This window comes from Engystomops pustulosus, chromosome 4 (assembly GCF_040894005.1).
Source record: "Engystomops pustulosus chromosome 4, aEngPut4.maternal, whole genome shotgun sequence".
NCBI classification, from domain to species: Eukaryota; Metazoa; Chordata; class Amphibia; order Anura; family Leptodactylidae; genus Engystomops; species Engystomops pustulosus.
This window is the reverse complement of record NC_092414.1, coordinates 27,976,441-27,997,397: the sequence shown is the minus strand read 5'-3', so window position 1 is coordinate 27,997,397 and position 20,957 is coordinate 27,976,441. Positions and strand designations below refer to the sequence as shown.

The 20,957-nt window shown below is 41.7% G+C and overlaps 1 protein-coding gene across 1 annotated transcript in view; it reads right to left on the bottom strand.

Annotated features, from left to right (window-relative positions):
• NDST1 (N-deacetylase and N-sulfotransferase 1) overlaps window positions 1-20,957 on the bottom strand; it is a 60,267-nt gene that overhangs the window by 28,290 nt on the left and 11,020 nt on the right. The window contains exon 2 of the mRNA XM_072145578.1: window positions 3,809-4,607. Within this exon, the coding sequence (XP_072001679.1) occupies window positions 3,809-4,318 (510 nt within the window). The 5' untranslated portion in view covers window positions 4,319-4,607. The remainder of the gene's footprint in view (window positions 1-3,808; window positions 4,608-20,957) is intronic.

Below are 20,957 nucleotides of genomic sequence, written 5' to 3'. Positions count from 1 at the left end.
CATGTCTGGAATACAGACCTTAATCCATTAGGGAACTTGCTACTTCTACATGGGTTCACAGGCTTAAGGACTTACAGACGGACCCCTCTGTCCACTGTGACCACTGGTGAATCTCTCTTGATGCTTTACTTTGGCTGCAATGATCAGCTGTGAGGTGAAGCTTTATTGATAATCTTTGTTCCCATGGCAGCACAAAATTTTGGAAATCCAATTCTCACAGGGACATAAAAAAAAATTGTCTGTTACAATTGTAAAATATACCTGTTCCAACATATAAATTCAACTTAAAGGAAACCTACCACTTTGAAATGGTAGTTATAACTCTCAAATACCTTGCACCAGCTCAGGGTGAGCTGGGCGCACCATAATCCGTTCTCGGCACACCATGCGCGCGACCGTGCGTGCGCCTGAATAGGAAGTGCCGGAGAGTAGGCTGTGCAAAGTTGAACAGGCGCGAGTGTGCCCGAGAGCTCTGTGACGTCACCAGCTCTCCGGCACTTCCTATTCAGGCGCACGCACGGTCATGCGCGTGGTGCGCCGAGAACGTATCATGGTGCGCCGAAGGGGGGTTGAAATCTAATGAATAAATCAGTTTTACAAGCCATACATCAGTTTCAGAAAATAATGAAGATATGCTCCGGCACCAGCTCACCCTGAGCTGGTGCAAGGTATTTGAGGGTTATAACTACCATTTTAAAAAGTGGTAGGTTTCCTTTAAGTACAAACCTAAAGAACCTATAATGCATGTAACCCTGGTTTTTTGGTCTGTAGTACCTTTCTACCACCTCTAAGCAATGGGCTAAGCCTTCTTCTTCAGGTTCTGTTGAGCTTTTAGATCCAGGATCTATGCATTGGACTGCCACCCTGAATAGGTCATCATTAGTCAAAATAGACATACAAAAATTGTATAAACAAGTGTAAATTACACCGTTATAATGATATGTCATTCAGGGGCTACACTCTGTCAGAGAGAACGAATAAATGAGGTCCTAGAAGAATCCAGAGTATCTCATATGTCCCAACAATGACGAGTTCTGTGAGGAACAAATTCCTGGGGTGGATTTCACAAAGGGATACAACAAGCGCTCCACATTTCTCAGATACCTCATGGTGACAACATATTGTTGAATCCAGGGTCATATAAGTCCCTGGAACTAGGTTCTTAATAGATCTTAATTTTTTGGAGTTCCCCCGCTAGTCACATCAATGTAAATTGTGTCACATGACTTTAGCCTCACAATGATCCTGCATCGGCTGATTCCCCCCCCCCCCACGTCTATAGTAACTTGTAGATTCCAGGTTCTCTTCATTATGATCATTGGATTGATTCTATCAGTTATGGGGATAAAAATCCTACTAAAAACTGGCTTGAATAAGTTGTATTTGTGTAAAGGAGCCCCAGAAATATCAGGTTGGTTAATGGTGGACATTGGTAGCATACAGAGAAGACCAGTTTTTGCAGGAGACATAACCCATGTTACTGGTTGCCTCAGCAGATGAGCAGAACCTGGAGAAGAATGAACAATATTATACTTGTCAACATCAGTCATATATTCCAGTGCTGCCACCATCTACCATGAAATTACTTTTTTAATTTAAGTTAGCCATCAACTGGATGATCATTTAGTTAACGGCAATGTTATGATGCAGGTGCCAAAAGTCCCTAATTCACCAGGAACAGTACTTATCATTTATGGGAAAACATCTAATATATAAACAGACTAAATTTTGAGTTGAAATTTTCACCCTTCACTTTCCAAAATACACTTATTAACCACCATAAACAGGAGTCATTGTCTGCAGAAGCCTCTTGATGTATCGGGGCGGGAGGCATGGCCTGGCGTAGAAAAGAACGCAGCTGGAGACTTTTCACATAAGAAAAGTCTCTGGTGGCAGCGAAAGCATTGGTGCAGGGACAGTAACAACCCACGCCGGCCCACTCCTGGCCAGCCGTGCCCTTCGCTCAGCCGGCCGCGTCTCCGGTCCACTGGTGTGAAGGTAGCGAATTGGGTCAAATAATCGCAAGTGCAAGAGCATTTGCGATTATTTAAGGGCCTCTGCGCCACGCAGATAAATATGCCCCATAGAGTCAGACAGACAAAATAATTATTTATTTAACTCATTCTATTTAGTTATCGCCAAGAACAGGCATTTATTATCCCTGGGCAACATAGGGGGCTACATTTAGTAGCAAATATTTGTCAGGGCACTTTACTACAAAACTAAATGGAGGGGCCATTTACCGTATATACTCGAGTATAAGCTGACCCAAGTATAAGCCGAGGCTCCTAATTTAACCACAAAAACCTGGTAAAACCTATATTTTTTTTACTCGAGTATAAGCAGAGTTTGGGTTTTCAGCACATTTTTTTGTGCTGAAAAACTAGGCTTATACTCGAGTATGTATGGTATTTCTTTATTAATAATTGTCTGCTCCACTAACGGCTTAATCCAACAGGTCATAGCAGATATTAATTGATAAACTTTACTCATTCTGGGCTCCTGTCTTTGGTATTACATTAGGGATCTTTAGTCCTGTATACGTTTGACATAATTTTCCATATTTATGCTCCATATAACAAAGTCATACTTGTCAATTCTCTAGGAGCCCTGGAAGAGTAGGCAAGACTCCCAAGACTGGTGGAATTCTTCTACATCAGTCGGCCTCTCATTCTATGTGATACAGGCATGCCATGTGCAAACAGCTATACAGGCATGGGGTTGTATCATCTCCTTCAAAAAATGTTTGGGGTAAACGGGAACACCAACTTTTAGAAGTTGGAGAGTATGAACAAGCCAACCCGAATAAAATCATCGCATACAAAAGTCAAACGTTGCCAATCTTGTGCTAAGTATATATCACTCTCACTAGTTCTGAAGGAGGAGGACATGGTGGCCTTTGTGGTTAGTACCCAACTTAAAGATCAAAAGACGGTCACTTGACCATTGATTAGCATATACATTTTCCTTGCTCCCAATAAATAACCTAGTGACCCTTTAATCTCATATCCAAAAAGAAATTTACCATACTTCTCACACATGTCATAAAACCTGTCGTCATGTCGAGAACATAAAGAAGTTTACAGCATTTTCATATAAATATTGCCTCAGTCTGCAATGACACAACAAAAAACTCCTGTTACAAAATATTCTAGTACAGGAGTTCTCAGCTGCCGGATGTGCTGGTCCGCACAATGCTAATGGATTCCAAACCTAGCTTTGGGTATGAATGGAGTGCAAGACAGGACACCAAGGTCAATACACTTACATAATGCAAAGAGTAAAATAAATATGAAACGGTGGTAATAACTGGTCAACTGTGCATCAAAGTATTACATTAAACCGGCCACAACCAAGTACAGATATAATTGATAACATAAAAAATGTAATGTCTGTAAAACTTAGTAAATTTAGGATTAAATAGAACTTAATGGCCTAGTGGTAGGGGATCAGGAGAGGAAGCTGAATGAATAGGGTTTGTCCAGCGAGACCCCGACCCTAGAACAATGTCCCTTTTACAGCTTTGTCAGAGGATTAAGGCCACTCCACCGGACAAAATAAGTTGTGTCTTGGGGACTGAGAAGGAGAAAAGAACGAATGAGTTGACCTCAAAAGAAACACATCAAGTCTTTGAGAAACCAGATAAGACTGAGGAATTTCAGGGCATTAGTCCTACAACTAATAGACATAGAGAATTAGAATAAATATTCCTTGTTCTAACACAAGATGCATTTTAAAACATGTTCCGCAGGGAACAGATCTTAGAAAGCATAGATCTAGAAGCATAAAAGATCCATGACCATCTTACCTTGAAGAAGCCAATGATGCCCACTCCATACTCCACACAGTACTTGTCCAGTAACTCTCGGTTCCATGCATCCAGGTTAACATATTTTAGGATATTTTCATACACAATTAGTGCAAATCGCCCCCTATCTTTGTCGGTAAGTGTAGGCATATCACCTTTGCCTGGAGCTATCTCGGTCCGATACTTGAAGCGGCTTGACTCCAATATAGCCACTATTTCCTGCCCGAGTTGAGAGTACAGGCTTTCCACAAAAACTAGCACCAGTGGATCAGTTCTAGAAGTGTCCACTGGTCTGTGTTTGACCGGGAGTAAACGTGAAGGGCTAATCTTGGGCTCATCACAGTCCAAGGATTGCGGATCATTGCCTGAAGGTTCCAGTCCCCTTTTCCATCCATAGAGATAATAGGCTGAGATGAAGACACTCAGAAGACAGAAGGCAAACAGAAGTAAGAGAACTAGTTGAGGGCTTACTGGCCTCCCAAACCTCCGTAACTTGAGGAACAAGCTCATGGTCCTTGTACCTTCCAAGGAGGAGCGTCACAAGCGCTCACTAACACAAGCCCACACACCTTGGTTATGTAGAAAGTACCCTTAACTCATCCTGTTCATGTCACCATTGCATGTCCATCGGAAGTCCAACCCTAGAATGAATCGAGTATGTACGGCTAGATTATCACAGGATTCTCCGGCGGTATTGGAGAGATGATGTGCCAGAGGAAGGCTTTGGTGTAACTCGCTGTCATTCATTATTTGTGGAATCACTATTGCAATGCTGTAGGATATTGATGGAATTCATTGGCTGTAAGAGAAAACATCAAAGTCATCAACATCAAAAGTTGGGTCCAACAACTTCTCAAAAGTTCAGTCAAGTAATAACTTTTGCGGTAGATCAAATAGTACAAGCAGTAGCATGGGAATCTTGAAAGACATGCAATCCGCTCATATCTCTTCTCACGCACATGAAAACGGTTGCAACGCTCAAGATCAGAAAATCCTTAGATATTCAAAAAAATAAAAAAAAACACTGGGAACCAGAGAAAAAATAAACACACAGTATTAAAAAGCTTATATTACTAGTCGGACAAAGAGATAAGGCCTGAAGTAGAGGAGCTGAAGACTAGACCTTAGAAGATGGAGCTCAAAAGCAATGCTGCCTTCAGGACTAATATGTATTTTCTGATCATGGAATTACAAGGGATCACATAGCTTTGAAGATTGCTATACATTCTAGATAGAAGTAGGCCTATAGTTTAACAACCAATATCCAGTTACAATCATTCACGAAAGTCAAACATGTTCAATGACTAACTGAAGGATGAATGATCTTTCTAGGAAGGTTCTGTCTAAGGATGATTATTTGTGGTCCCCAAACAGTGACCATAATTGGGACCATAATTGTCCAATAACACATCAATGGTCTGGTGAAAGAAAAGGGTATTCATATTAAAAATTATGGCCGGGGAAGGTCTCAGTCCAGGTTGATCCCAGTCTAGAAACGTTGACATCGGAGTAATGTGTATGGTCACCTTGGGTAATGGTGAAGGCCTTACTCCAAAGATGGTCATGGAAAACGGATGTAAACCTAGGCCTATAGACAGGACCACCTCCACATTGCACAGTCATGGGATCAGAGGTGGTTTGCCATGTTCTATCATATATCCAAATCCAATGTATTTAACATCATCACACCGCCACATCTGCTGATAGATTTCATTAGGTCTCCATTAACGTATAAACCGTACACATTTTAGAATAATAGCTTTTCTTCTTGCACTTAGCCACGGGATCATATCAGACCGGGTGGTAATTTATGACATTAAAATGTTCCAGGACTGACAGTAATGGATGAGATCTCAGATGTAACACTCATATACTACCCACAGCGTTATTACCAACAGAGTCATATCTCCATTTATTACTATGAATTAATGTCGGAGCAGGCGTAAGATTTGTATCTCATACCACCTGATGTTTTAGATTATGGAATAGACATCCTGGGTCCCCCCCCATCTTTAGTGAAACTACAAGTCATGTCTTGGCCAGATACTTACAGCTGATCTCTTGTGGTTTTCGTATCGACGAGGGAAACATCTAAACATAAGAGATTGGCCAAAGCATAAGACGCTTTTATGACAGCACTGTATGTCAGAGAGTTACACGTACAATAACAATAGTGAGGCAGAGAGAACAAGAGGAAAAAAAATAAAGGGGGCATAAAGAGAACACAAGAGAAACACTAAAAGTTAGAGAATAAGACACAGAGAAAAAAAACAGACAAAGATCAACAAAGACAAGAGTTATGGAGACATTGTCAATTAATAATTATGGAGACTTATAGCCATTGAAGCTCCGCTAGGGGATTCTGGGAAAATATGCAAATTTGTTTTCCAGGATGGGATATGGAAAACCAGACCTCTTTTAGCTACGTTGTAAGGCTGGTCCTTTACAATCAAGCATGACTTTCAGGAAGCCTTATTATATGATGTGGGATTATAAACAAACCAGTACAGGCGGTCCCCTACTTAAGAACACTCGACTTACATACGACCCCTAGTTACAAACGGACCTCTGGATATTGGTAATTTACTGTACTTTAGTCCTGGGCTACAGTGATCAGCTATAACAGTTATCACAGGTGTCTGTAATGAAGCTTTAGTGTTAATATTGATTTTTATGACAACCCAACATTTTTAAAATCCAATTGTCACAGAGACCAAAAAAGTTCTGGCTGGGGTTACAATGATAAAGTATACAGTTCCGACTTACATACAAATTCAACTTAAGAACAAATCTACAGACCCTATCTTGTATGTAACCCGGGGACTGCCTATATATCTATTCCAGTAGGAACAGACTCCCAACTGTAGACAGCGCTGTTTTGATGTGGTTGAATCTCTTCAGTACAGTTTTCCTTCTGTAATAGATATACTGATTTGGTTTTAACCCTGCATCATGTCATTAGGATTTCTAAAAGCTATGCTTGATGTCAAGGGGCAGCCTTGCAAAGTAGCTAAAAGAGGTTACTTGCATATTTCCCGAGTGAGTGAGTGACAGAGAAAGACAGAGAGAAAGAAGAGAAAGACAGAGAGAAAGAAGAGAAAAAGAAAAAAGAGAAAAAGACAGAGAGAAAGAAGAGAAAGAGAAAGAAGAGAAAGAAGAGAAAGAAGAGAAAGAAGAGAAAGAAGAGAAAGAGAAAGAAGAGAAAGAGAAAGAAGAAAAAGAGAAAGAAGAAAAAGAGAAAGAAGAAAAAGAGAAAGAAGAAAAAGAGAAAGAAGAAAAAGAGAAAGAAGAAAAAGAGAAAGAAGAAAAAGAGAAAGAAGAAAAAGAGAAAGAAGAAAAAGAGAAAGAAGAAAAAGAGAAAGAAGAAAAAGAGAAAGAAGAAAAAGAGAAAGAAGAAAAAGAGAAAGAAGAAAAAGAGAAAGAAGAGAAAGAAGAGAAAGAAGAGAAAGAAGAGAAAGAGAAAGAAGAGAAAGAGAAAGAAGAGAAAGAGAAAGAAGAGAAAGAGAAAGAAGAGAAAGAGAAAGAAGAGAAAGAGAAAGAAGAAAAAGAGAAAGAAGAAAAAGAGAAAGAAGAGAAAGAGAAAGAAGAGAAATAGAAAGAAGAGAAAGAAAGAAGAGAAAGAGAAAGAAGAGAAAGAAGAGAAAGAGAAAGAAGAGAAAGAGAAAGAAGAGAAAGAGAAAGAAGAGAAAGAAAGAAAGAAAAGAGACAAACCGACCGCCTATTCTGGAAAATTCTGATTTCCTCTCCCTATTGCCTTCTAGCCACGATGTAGCCTGCAGATACATAACCCCTTGCAGTGTGCACTACACATCTCTCATACTGGTATTTTGTGGGAGTGCAGTTGAGAAGTAGATTGTAAGCTCCAGTGTGAACGGCCCAGTGTGAGCGCCAAATTCTCAGCAAGGCTTAATATGCTGTCACTTTCTAAAGAAAAGCTTAGCATAATTCCTTTTTAGCCCTATATTATCCCTGATAGATTTCAATGGTTTCCACCATATCACCTCTCCTCATTTACAAACAGCCTTTCAATTCTAGATTAGGCATGGAGCACATCCACAATGCCGCCCTGCAGGAATTCCTAAGCCCTCATTACTTGAGGCTCATTTGCATTCTAAACTCCCAAAACAATTTTTCTCCTTTTCCGCCTCCCGGTCCTCCACATGAATCAAACCTGCCCAGTGACAGGCGAAGAGAGAGAGAGAGAGAGCGACTATCTAGGTCATGTTCCCTCTGGGGAGAAGCCAGCGAGATACGTCTTTCCGTGTCTCCACACCTTGACAGGTGCTTCTCAAAGACCTAATCTCTCACTGGTGAGCGGTCAGGCCGAGACTCCCCATAGCATTTCTGGACGGCTGCCGTCTATGCTTCCCAAGTACCCATCATGACTAATGCGAGGGTCATCCTAATTCTGCCCCACGGCTTTCAGCAACACTACTTACAGAATTAGCATTCTACAAACATGGCTCCATACCGCACCCTAATCCTGTCCTAGAGATCTCATCAACCCTAACAAAATCCCACACACAGCTCTGCCAACGCACACAAGCGACAACTCCGACTGAGGGGGCGGACTATAGATGGCATCAAACGTTCCAATTCCATACATCTACATAAAGACATATACTGGACAGAGATGAGAACAGGATCACGATACCATCCATTACCATTTGTCAGAACACTACGGAACGCCCCATCGTACCCGATCCTGGTAGATGAGAAGGTGACACCGGTAATTAGCCTCCGGGGACTGCATTTTCTAGCACAGCGGAATACAATTTACACATGAGACAGAAGCAGGTCATGATACAGCGCTGTACACGCCTAACAAGGTATGGCGGAAAATTAAAAAAATGAAAAAAAAAATCCCTGATTAATAACTGGTATTTGCATATGTAACACATGGATGAAAAATCTGCAACTTATTCCGTCTCTACAGTATAAATAAGCGGCTAAACAATTACACTGTAGTAAGAATGTGCACATAGAATACTGTAAATACATATATACTCGAGTATAAGCCTAGTTTTTCAGCACACAAAAAAAAAACCCAAACTCGGCTTATGCTCGATTAAAAAAATATATATAAAAACTCACCTTTCTGGCTTCTCCTGCTGCTGGCTATATACTGGGGCTGGCTATATAATGGGGCAGGGGGCTGGCTAGCAGGCTATATACTGGGGGGCAGGTGCTGGCTATATACTATGGGGCAGGGTCCTGCAGGCTATATACTGGGAGGCTGTGACCAATGCATTTCCCACCCTCGGCTTATACTCGAGTCAATAGGTTTTCCCACGTTTTTGTGGTAAAATTAGGGGCCTCTGCTTATACTTGGGTCGGCTTATACTCGTTTTTTTTTCTCTTCCGTGTGATTCCTCAGGTTCAGGGTAGTGGAAAGTGGATCTGATGTGACTTAGAGATTTAAATTGTAGGAGAAGGGGAGTTGTGGAAACAGATGGAGAATGGAGGACATCCAGTATGGCTACTATTCATATACAATGTATAATCAAATTTAGTTTTATGGATGGAAGGTCACTTTAAAGTTGATATCCATGGGACAGTCCTAAATACTGGAACCCCCGCTGATCACAAGAACAGGGGTCCCATTGTCACTAATTGGAGTAGCATGTTAAGCATCCTTAATGCCACCGGCTTCCAACCATCTCAGTTTTGGCTGGACAGTCAGGGTTGTTCAGGGCTGTCCCGCCGTCCTGGACATCTCCATTGCATCACGCCAAGAATCGCTCATTGGGACCAGAAGGCGAAATGCAGAGGAGATTTGTAGGACCCAGCTTTTATCTCCCTCCCTCTGTACTCTCTTTCGTAGTGTCACACCTCCCGGTCCCGACATGACAGCTGCAGATTTGCAGCGTGTGGATGAGAACCATGGTGTGGGACAAGCTTTCCCCCAGCTCCGTGTCCCACAGGACTGGATGAGCCAAGCGTTCCCCCTATCACAGTTAAGCACTGCCCTCCTCGAATAGACTGTGCATGAAGAAACATTGGAACAGTGTCCTTTGAGAGCTGCTGGGGGGTGCCAAGTATTGGTGGGAGCTGGTGGGAGGGGGGAACACAGTATAAAGAGGATGACATCGTATGGAAAGGAGCTGCTGGTAAGGGTGGGGCACAGTATGGACAGGAGCTGCTGGGAGGGGGGCACAGTATGGACGGAAGCTGCTGGGACGGGGGAACAAGGAATAGTTTATGGGGGGGGGGGGTATTTCAGAGGCATGCCAAGTACACCACAACTTTTATCCCTCTTTCGCCTCTCCGAAAGTAGGAAGGTATAACAATACAATGGGATTGTCCAAAATCACTAAGCACACAGATCAGCTATCTCAAGAACCCAATCACTAATTATGAAGGTGCCAGAGATACCAAAGTGCCGTGTTCGGCCACATCCCTATAGACCGTGAGCAGAGATTGATTCGTTAAAATCTAAAAGGAAAATCCACAACGGTATGCAAGTTTAGTATTGTGTGTGTATTGGATCAGTAAGGCCTTCTCCTAATTTGGCATTTCCCAATTATTTTAGGTTGTCAGCAGACCCTTTCTCTCACAGACTAGAAATAAAAATATTTTAAAAGAAATCTACCACCAGGATGAAGGATTGTAAACCAAGCACACTTACATGCAGGTGCATTCCCCTCTGCCTGGATATGCTCTTCGTTTAGCTTCCTATACTCGTCTTTATAAAAAAAGGCTTTAAAATTATGCAAATGAGACCGGAGGCACTCATGTTAATTTGCATAATTTGTGAAGCTTTTGGGGGTAAAAATCAGGGCATAAGAAGCCAAAAGAAGAGCAGATCCTGCCAAAGGGGCACACATAAGTATGTCAGTGTGCTTGGTTTACAATCCTTAATCCTGGTGGTAGATTCAGTCTACTGCCAGTACAATCCTGATATAGAAACTAATATATTCCCACAACTTGGGACCAACTCAGCCAGTTCCTACGTGTAGCTACTAGCCATACATAGCTATACAGGAGCCATATACCGCCTGCAGTGTTTTGGAATTACACGTTATACCCCATTGAGGAATCCATGGCTGCAGGGTAAAAAATAACCTCTTAGCATTGCTGGATGCTTTCTCTTTTGCAGGACACGTGTCCTCCGAGTCCTATAGAATTATTAGGTCTATTAAGATATTGATTTACCATCACAGAACAACTGTCCTTTGCATCAGATTAACAGAACATGAAACAGACAGCTCCATACTCTGTGTAGTGGTCAATCCAGGTTACTGCAGATCAACTCCCATTTATTTAAATGGGAACTAATCTGTAGTGGCTTAAAGGAACACTCCAGTCACAGCCGATTCATTGAAATGTACCTTGTGCAGGACCTGAAGGGAGGAGCAGGACTCCTGGTTCAAGGAATACAATGAAAACAAGTCCTGCTCCTTCAGGTCCTGCACCATGTATTCTTCAATGAATTAGCTTTGACTGGAGTGTTCCTTTAATTCTAGGCTATCACTCCATAGAATGGAGGGTAGTTACAAAGAACGTCTAGCTTTCTGGAGGACCTATTCTATCCTTCAATTCAGAGACTACCTACTGATTTTATGTAATGCTTATTGGGGGTTTCCAGTAATTAAGTTTCATTATCCATATTTAACGCTGGAGATAGTATGCACCATACAAGTGAGGGCAGTCTATTATGGTAGACTTATCAGTAGACTCCTCCGAACAGAATATCTACACATGAGGAACAATGGAGTCCAGGGTTAAGTCATCACAACTCATTCAGGAACCTCTGCACTTAATAGGTGACAGATACTGAGATTCCAGGTCTCCTCGAAGCGTGACGATAGTTGTATTTGGTGTAATTTAGATACCACATTACAATCCATCACCAGCTGCACAAACATACGGATAATCCACTATCAGTAAAAAGGGATGTCCAAAAGGAATTTGATTTCGACAGAAACTGCAATGTTTCATTTGTCCTGTGGAGGCGCTGCAGGCAAGCAAACACTTCTTCTACAGTAATGGGTAATAGACACTCTGTAATAAACTTTTTTTAATGGACTTCTTTAAGAAAAACAGTCTTAGGTAGACATCCCCAATGTCGGGGTATTGGCACTTTTTAGAATATAAGCAGATTTTAAAGATTTTTTTTTTTGGCTCCTTACACCTTAAATTGAATCCAGTTCAGTACTGCACCTCCCTCCACCACTAATCTCTGCATGTAAACTTAGGCCGCAGTGCTGTCATCTCCCGGTGCAGCAATGTTAGACAACTCCCTTAAATGGTGACATTAAAATATAAGCCATCCTTCCAAAAACAAGCTCCAATATGTCCAGAATATGTCCAGAAAAAGATGTAACAGGTAATATAGGTTGCAGTGCTCTAATCAAATGTTGCAATAGTCTTACAAAGCTCCTTTAAATGGTGCCATTAAAAATCACTACCAATCCTTCTAAAAACGAGCTCCAATACGTCCAGAAAAAGATGTAACATGTAAACACAGCCTGCAATGCGGTCATCGCCGGTTGCAGTAGTCATAGACAACTGCTTTAAATGGTACCATTAAAAAATAGAACCAATCCTTCCAAAAACAAGCTCCAGTATGTCCAGAAAAAGATGTAACATAGGTTGCAGTGCGGTCATCATCCGCTGCTGCAATCCTAGACAACTCCTTTAAATGGTGCCATTAAAAATAACAACCTATCCTTCCAAAAACAAGCCAGAAAAAAGAAAACTAAAAGCCTTGTTGGCTTTGCAATAAAGTATGGAGCATCCAGATAACTAATGGAGACATCTGAATGGTCTCCTATGTGAATGAGATGTTACAGAAAGAGATATTTAGTTCCATAGCCCAAGGCCAGAGATCTGTCAACCATGGTCCATAGTGCAGGAAGGTACATGCAGGAGCAATGCCTCTGAAAGACAGGCAAATGACCCCAAGGCTACTATAACATCATCACCTATGGTATTAACTTTTGCTAGAATGTCCAACGTCCCCATAGCTTCACTTGTGTTACAATGTATATCCCACGACCAGAACAATATACAGACGGTCCCCTACTTAAGAACACCTGACTTACATACGACCCCTAGTTACAAACGGACCTCTGGATGTTGGCAATTTACTGTACTTTATCCTGAGGCTACAATGATCAGATGTAACAGTTATCACAGGTGTCTGCAATGAAGCTTTAGTGTTAATCCTGGTTCTAATGACAATCCAACATTTTTAAAATCCAATTGTCACAGAGACCAAAAAAAATTTGGCTGGGGTTACAATGATAAAGTATACATACAGTTCCGACTTACATACAAATTCAACTTAAGAACAAACCTACAGACCCTATCTTGTATGTAACCCGGGGACTGCCTGTACTCATGGCCCATAGCAATTACTAAAAATAAAAAAAATCACAATAATACACTACAACAGGGCCAACATCAGATCTTAAGTGGCATCTTGGCCACTACACACCCCACACATTTACACTTATATAACCGGACTCTATAGAACAGGATCTACAATGTAAACATAAGGCCTAGTTTCGTGTAGGCCTCAATTAATCTCTCCATATCAAGAACAATCAAAACAGATTAACACCAAATCCGTTAAATGTATATAGTAGAGTACTAGAAATCTTGTAGTAGTCATGTGTCAAAGGTCAGGGGGTCCAGAGGAATTTGCAGTAACAATCCAGGTATTCTTCATTCACAAACCAAAGAGAAAACCACTTGGCCAACCATGATTCTGACCACTGACTAAAAAAACTCCTTATGGGAGAAGATTATCTTTATGTCCATCTTATCTCACAGTTGCCAAAAGTGGCCAAATTCCTCACATAACCTACAGCACAGGGTTAGAAAATCCCCGGAGGCAATAATCCACAAGCTTTGCTGCCAGGCTTCACTTATTGGAATCTTCTTCAAGATCTTTGTAAAACTTTTTATTGCTTGTCTGCTAGTTTCTTCTAATTGTCTCAGTAATTTGTCCAACGAGCCACCCCCACACCCGCCCCACCCTGCCTAAACAGACAAAGTATATTGGGAAAACTATAACAAACATACCACACAGTCCGGGCATTTGCCCAGGGCCCCCTGTCCTAAAGGGGCCCCCTGCAGAGGATGTATTGCTCTTTTAATACCCCTATGTTGAATGCCCGGGTGAAGATTATTATTATCTGTCTAATTGTCTATCTCCTATAATTTGTGTATTGTATTTCCCATCTATATATCTTACTGAATGTGACGGTTCAAAAATAGTTTTATATTGGGGCCCCGCTTTAAGTTTTGCCCAGGGCCCCACTTTGTCTAAAACAGGCCCTGCATACAGTTGATATTTGCCCCCCAAAAATGGTATGGTAAGAGTTCTGGAAAGGTTAGAGATTTACAATTTACGGTTGGGTTGTAGGAACCAACCAGTTTCTTGTAAAAGACAGGAGGCTTCACTTTACATATCAAAAAGTAGAGCAGAACTATTAGTAGATGTATATTGGTAAATTACCTAATATCCTTTCCCCCCACACTTACATACACATAAAACATGAGGTAAAGTGGTGTTTAAGCATGACCACATCTTGGCCACCTTCACTGGTCTCACTGAAGCTTAGCTGCACTGTTGAGGAACTGGCCAAGTGCTCCAAATATGGAACATACTTCCCGACCCGAAGCTCAGCTTAGACTGCTGCCAATTAAACTTCAGGGTAGTGTGCACACTTCACAGTGGTCTGCGGTTCCCTTCCAGTTGGACAGGAATTGCCAGGTGACGGTACAGACTTACTCAGGCTACAATAATTAGCCCCGTAATTTAATTACTTACGACATAATATTGAAACTGCATTTTTTGAGTTTTATTTGCTTAGCCATTGCCCGGGCCCCATGGAGTCTTCCAGGATTTCTGGAAACCCCCTTTGAAACAAGCAAGCTAAATGGAAAACCAGCAAAAAGAACACACGATTTGTACAGAACTACAGAATATGTTGTCAGCGTATACCAAGTAGGAAATAAATTAACCAACAAGTAGCCCGAGATCTCGAGGAGAGGAGATCCTTCAAAGTCATCATCCTTCCCGAGGATGGGTCAGACACGTAGAGTCTTTTCTTAACCTTTTTCTCTTCACGCTTTGCCGTGAAAACTATCCCCTGGTCATCACTTTCATAGATCCCTGTAAAGTAATATTTGTAGGGATCACTAACAATACCGGCCATTGTACAACCTCTCACCATTCCTGTGTCTGGTCTGCTCAAGGACGGAAGGGGGTGATGTTTAACTCTCTAAGTTCCTCATCCATTATCAAGTACATCATTAAAGTCGGAATATCCACCCCCACTACGTTCTATTTTCAAGCAAGATTTAAGGCATTTACAGCATGCAAATCCATCAAATGCCAGAGCACAACCGGCAGCAATTAGTTCCAGGCCGCCATCGGATGGAAGATGCTAGAGCAACAATGCCCAAGGCTGATTATTTTTGTTATCACACAGCAAGCATCCACAAGATGAATTTTTTAACCCCCCTCCTCCGCACGTCTTATCACAAAGAAGACACACGGTTGGGCGCCTGCAATATCTGGAAAGTGTTGCCGCCGTTGATCGACTCCTAGACTGGGAAGATGGATACAGTGGAAACTGTGTTCCTTGTCAATTAACCAAGCCCCATTAGATGTGTGAACTGTGCGTGAACTGGTACTTCGGGAATCGGGAAAATGCATATCTAAACCTATAGAGCAGATATGGTCTGAAATATTCCGGATTGGCTGCGGAGCGTGAATGGAAATTTCAGATTGTAGGAAGTCAATAGTTAGGAGGATAATGCCAAGAATAGCCTGCTTTGCCTTTCATGCTTTAGAAGACCGCCTCGCATGGAGCGGAAACACTATCTGCTCCACAGTACTCAAATCGAAGAGATAAAATGTCATCTTGCACAGAGTAGAAAAAAAAATTATACTTCTTTTTATTATTTTATTCTTTTTTTTTAAAGATCTTTAATATTTCTGAAGAGCTTGTAGTGTATCAGCAAGTGCAGCCCAATAGCTGGAGACTACCCTATTCTTAACCAGCCATCAGCTATCAGAACCGGATCAGTTTATATTCTTTACTAAAGAATTCTGCAACGGCAACTGTGTGCTGCATTATTCCTCTTTTAGTCATGCCGGAAATTTATGAATAAATGTTACAAGTGGGTGTTACCAGTTGGAGTTGTGTCCCTGCCCATGCTTAAAGTGTCCACTCTGAAATTATTAAAGAGGTTGTCCGAGAGTATAAAAAACTGAATAACGGCCGGAAGGGGGCTGGTTAAAAAAATAAAATAAAAACACTTCCGTGTTTGCTTGGGTTTTCTCCGAGTCCTCCAGTTTCCTCCCACATTCCAAAAACATACTGGTAGGTGGATTAGATTGTGAGCCCCATTGGGGACAGGAACTGAATTGGAAAGCCCTGTGTAGTGCTGCGTGAGCTTTATAGATAAAGAAATTATTATTATTACTTACCTACGGTCCCTTCCGGCTTCCTGCGCTGCCCTCATTCTGGTCAGTTCCCCAAAGAGGGGCGTGATAGCCATGCTGCGTTCAGCTTCCAGCCACCCGAGTTGACCGGCCTTGCCTTACCGACCTGCATGATACAACGCTGGGAATAGGGACAGGTGGTCGTGGCCTTCAACCTCGGCCGGCCGTAAGCTGAACACTGTGTGGCTTCCATGCCCCAGTTTGTTTTCTTGGGGCACGGACCGGAGTGATGGGAGGGACCGAGGAGATAAATTCAGCTTTTACCTGATTTTAGTTTAGGAAGACTACCTTTAAGAGGGTTCTCAACTGAACCTAATCATATAGGAGATTTCAAACTCTGGGTCTTTACCGCCTTGGAGTGACAACAGCTTGGACCCAAAGCATTGAAGTACGTTTTCCCAGTTGCTACTCAAAAACAGCAGTCCAGGATCTAGAAATGACAGTCAGCGGAGATAAGTGTTTATTTTTTTTTAAACCAGTCCCCTCTGAGCCACCTTTCATTTTTTTATCCTCTTGGACAACCACTTTAAGCCAGTTCACACCTGGTTTTGGGCGTCCACTAACAAAAATAATAATGGATGACTACCATATCCTTTAAAATGTTAATTGAGGTCAATGGACGTCTAATCTGTAATGCAAGTGTCCGTTTCTATCACTTCTATTATTTTACACAGAAAAAAAAATGTTTCGTAGCTTCCGTCTAATTTTTTACTCAAATACCGGAAGTCATTAAAAGTCCCAAGACATCAATGGACATCTAGCAGATCTGTAATGATTTTTGAGACTGAAGTAAATAAGTAAAGTCCAAAAGTTACTATTTTCTTGTGTAGGGCTGTTTCCATTGAATATCTGTCCTGTTTCCTGCTAACCTTTCATTCAGTTTTTTAGGTTTTTTCGTTCAGTACAACAGAAACATGGCTGTTCCTAGCGGTATCTGTCTACACGTCAACGTGAAGGGACAGTGCTCCGTGGTATGGACTGTGTACAGGGCCGATCTTAGACAAAGTTGGGCCCTGGGCAAAAATTAAAAAAGTGGGACCCAAAAATATCTTATGAATAGTCACATTATGTAATCGCGCTCCCTGTTGCCCTGAACAATAGCGCTCTTTGTAGTTTCCAGACAGTAGTTATGTCCAAGATAGATTGATATAAGAGCGAGAGAGACATAGAAAGATAGATATACAGATAGATAGAGTAAATATACATGATAGATACAGTATAATACAAATATGAGATAGATAAAACGATGGAGAGGAGATAAAAAGGAAATTTATTATAGATCCATAGATATAGAGATCTATAGATAGGAAATAGCGCTGCCACTGGACTCCACAGGCAACAGCAGGAGTATTACTACACTGACAGCGGACAGAGCTTCTGCCAAAATTAGTTAGCTGCCGCTACACGTTCACCCATGGGTGTTATAGAAACAATGGGGGTCAGTTCTCATACGTTGGCACTTGTGCTCCCCACCACTCTGCTGGATACATCAAGAGGCTCTGGCTACCCTGGCAGACATTTCTACACCAAGCCCTGCCGGGTTCCTTGTTCCCAGGCTATAACTAGTCTGCCGACCGCACCCTTCTTCACGCCCCTCCTTGCCAACGTACAGTGGAGATGGTGTGAAGGGGCAATTACTGGCTTGTAATTACAATAATTACACTAATTTAAGGCTTGTACTGGAAAGACTGGTGTACAAGTGTGGATAATCCTTTCACCACACAAGTCTTTTGGCAGAGGACACTTTAGGACAGGAGCCCTGGGCAATTGCCTAGTTTTCCCACCCTTCGTACCGGCCCTGGTTGTGTAGAAAGAGTAAAACCAGTGCACCATCAAACACAGTCCTGCCCATGGTGCACACAAAATGTTATTTGCAAATAATTAAAATACAGAATTTTCTCTACAATGACAGGGAAACAAAGAAACACAACTAGAAAGCTTTTAAAGTGCCCTATAAAATTCAGTTTTTACTTGATTTTAGTTTGGGAAGACTACCTTTAAGAGGGTTCTCAACTGAACCCCATCATATAGGAGATATCAAACTCTGGGCCCTTACTGCGTTTGAGTGACAACAGCTTGGACCCAAAGCATTGATGTACATTTTCCCAGTCGCTACTCAAACAGCAGTCCAGGATCCAGACATGACAGTCTCCTATATCAATATGGCTGTGATGGGACACCCTACAAGACATCCCATCATTACCCGGAATATCAAATAATGATATTAAGGAAGCAGCGTTTCCCTTTACGAAATGGTTCCCGATTTTGCAACAATCAATGTATATAGTGATTTATCTAAAGTTGGAGAAACACATTTGGGCATCCGCCACATTTCACATTAGAAAACATCTTGTTCTGTTCCGTCAGACTGCAGGATAAATTATCAATTTAGGAATTCATCTATAATCACAATTAGATAGTTTTTTCGATAATCATTTGTCATGTCAGGGATCCATTATACAGGTTTTTGTTCCTAACAAAACTGACAATGGGATAGCCAAGACAAACTCCATTTGAGAGACATCGGTGGTCCATCAACCGATTACAAGGTAGAGCTCTACCAGGTTTGTGGCTCATGAACCTTAGCCAACCGGAGTTTTTGGGGACCTGAATTAGTAGCATGTTCCCTCCAACTAGTCATGTTGATCTTGACCAACAACTTTCCTAAACCTTTGGTAGGATAGAGCTGGGGAAACTAAAAAAAAACAAAAAACATAAAAATATAGTAAGCCTGTCCAGCGGTGCATGTCCTGTTCTTTCTGTTAATGGTCCCGACGTGGCTGGAAGTGGAGTAGAGACAAGACTCGGGACCACCACAGTCAACTGCTGGACTCAAGCCACAACGGTGATGTTCAGCCATGATGTCACTATTCTCAGCTGCAGCAGATCCTCAGCATTGATGCTCTGGGACCAAAACTGAGCCTGGACAAAGCAAGTAGGTTTTAGCTTTATACTTTATTGGTAAGCCCATAAAATCCCTTTAACTTCATTGTATAGGGTTCAAGGTGGTAATCAGTTTTGGATAACACCGAAATGCCCCATTTAGTCATTCTACCGCTACAACTATAACCCTTCTGGAGGACCCAAGACACTTGTAGGTTACAAAACTGATATTGTGATAAACAGACACCATGCAATGCCTTCTTTCTCCACTGGAGGTGCTGTAGGGAAATCAAGTACTTTCCTTTGGGTTTCCCTGCAGATCATAACTGATTGATGCAGATCTTAACTGTGATCAGATTATTTTTATGCTGTCCGTCTAACAAAAAAATTAAAAGATTTTAAAAAAATTATTAGTTTTTATCCACAAATAACAATTTCGGAACTTTCTGTAATCATAAGCTCTCATAATACACGTGGCAGAAAGAAATCACTGACCCAAAATAAGAAGCAGAACAGAAGACTCTGTACTCCTTAGCAGCTCAACAGCTCCCGTTTTATCTCGGTAGATTTAATACTTGTTCCACTTTACTGAAACATGGAAGATTAGGATAGATCTCAGCCCACACACTGCATTCTTCATCTGTAGCACGGAGAAGGCATACAAGAAAAAAAAAAAATAGCACCCCCCCCTCCATCACGGCTACTCTACGGAATCCATATTGTATCTATATCGCTTCCTCTACTGGAGATTCCCCATAGCCGAATAATGAAAGATATCACACTGTCGTAATTTCTACAATCACCACTTTCCGAGTCTCTACCCAGGGGATGCTGAGGTAATGACAAGCTCCTCAAACTGCATCTGCTTAGTATTCTTCTCACCCGAAATGTCTTCACCTACTGCGTTCTACACAATATAGTGTATGTTAAAAAAATTTTTTTTAAAATTGCCAATTTTTGGGGGGTGTGTGCAATAACAGGCATACTTCATTGTGTGAACATATATATGTGCTTTATGAAATAAATTAATAATGTAGCAATGTTAACCCCACTACTTATACCACTTCACTTCAAGATCTAACATTCTCGACCAATAAAGATCATCAGAATCCTTAGCCCGAGACACATCGGACTCTCCACAACATGGAAAACAATGAAGCGAATTTATCAATCTGTCCGAACCAAAAATCAATGCATATATCAAGGGGGTTTTAGACACAAAAGGGAGCAGGAACCAAAAATTATGCAAATTTGGCAAATTTTTTGTGATGTAAACGCAAAGGGGTTGTTCAAGACAAAAGAAAAATACATATGTGGCCGGGATAGGGCCGCTTAAAAAAATAAAGTTGTATTACCTCTGCGGTCCTTCTCTATGTCCTGCGCCGCCATATCTCCGGTCCGTGCCCCTCTTTGTTTACAGGGGTACAGAAGCTGCGTTCAGTACAGCCTATAGCCTGCTGAGGAGGCCGGCCACGCCCACCCATCCCCATATCTCAGCACCATCACATGGTGATGGTTGATCATGGTTGGCCGCCTCGGCCGGCCGGAAAGTGTTCCACGGCACAACTTCCATGCACCTGTAAACAAACAAGGGCATGGACCGGAGCTTCTGATAAACTTCTAAAAACTTGTCCCAATATGAGGCTATAGTCATATCTTCATTGGATTTTGGAGGGGGGGGGGTAGATGATGAAAGTCTCCATTCTGCTCTGGTCCATACTGTTTCCAACAGATGCCAGGGCACAAGGCTGCATTCACACGACTGTATGGGGAACATAAGCAAGCTTCCGAACGTACATA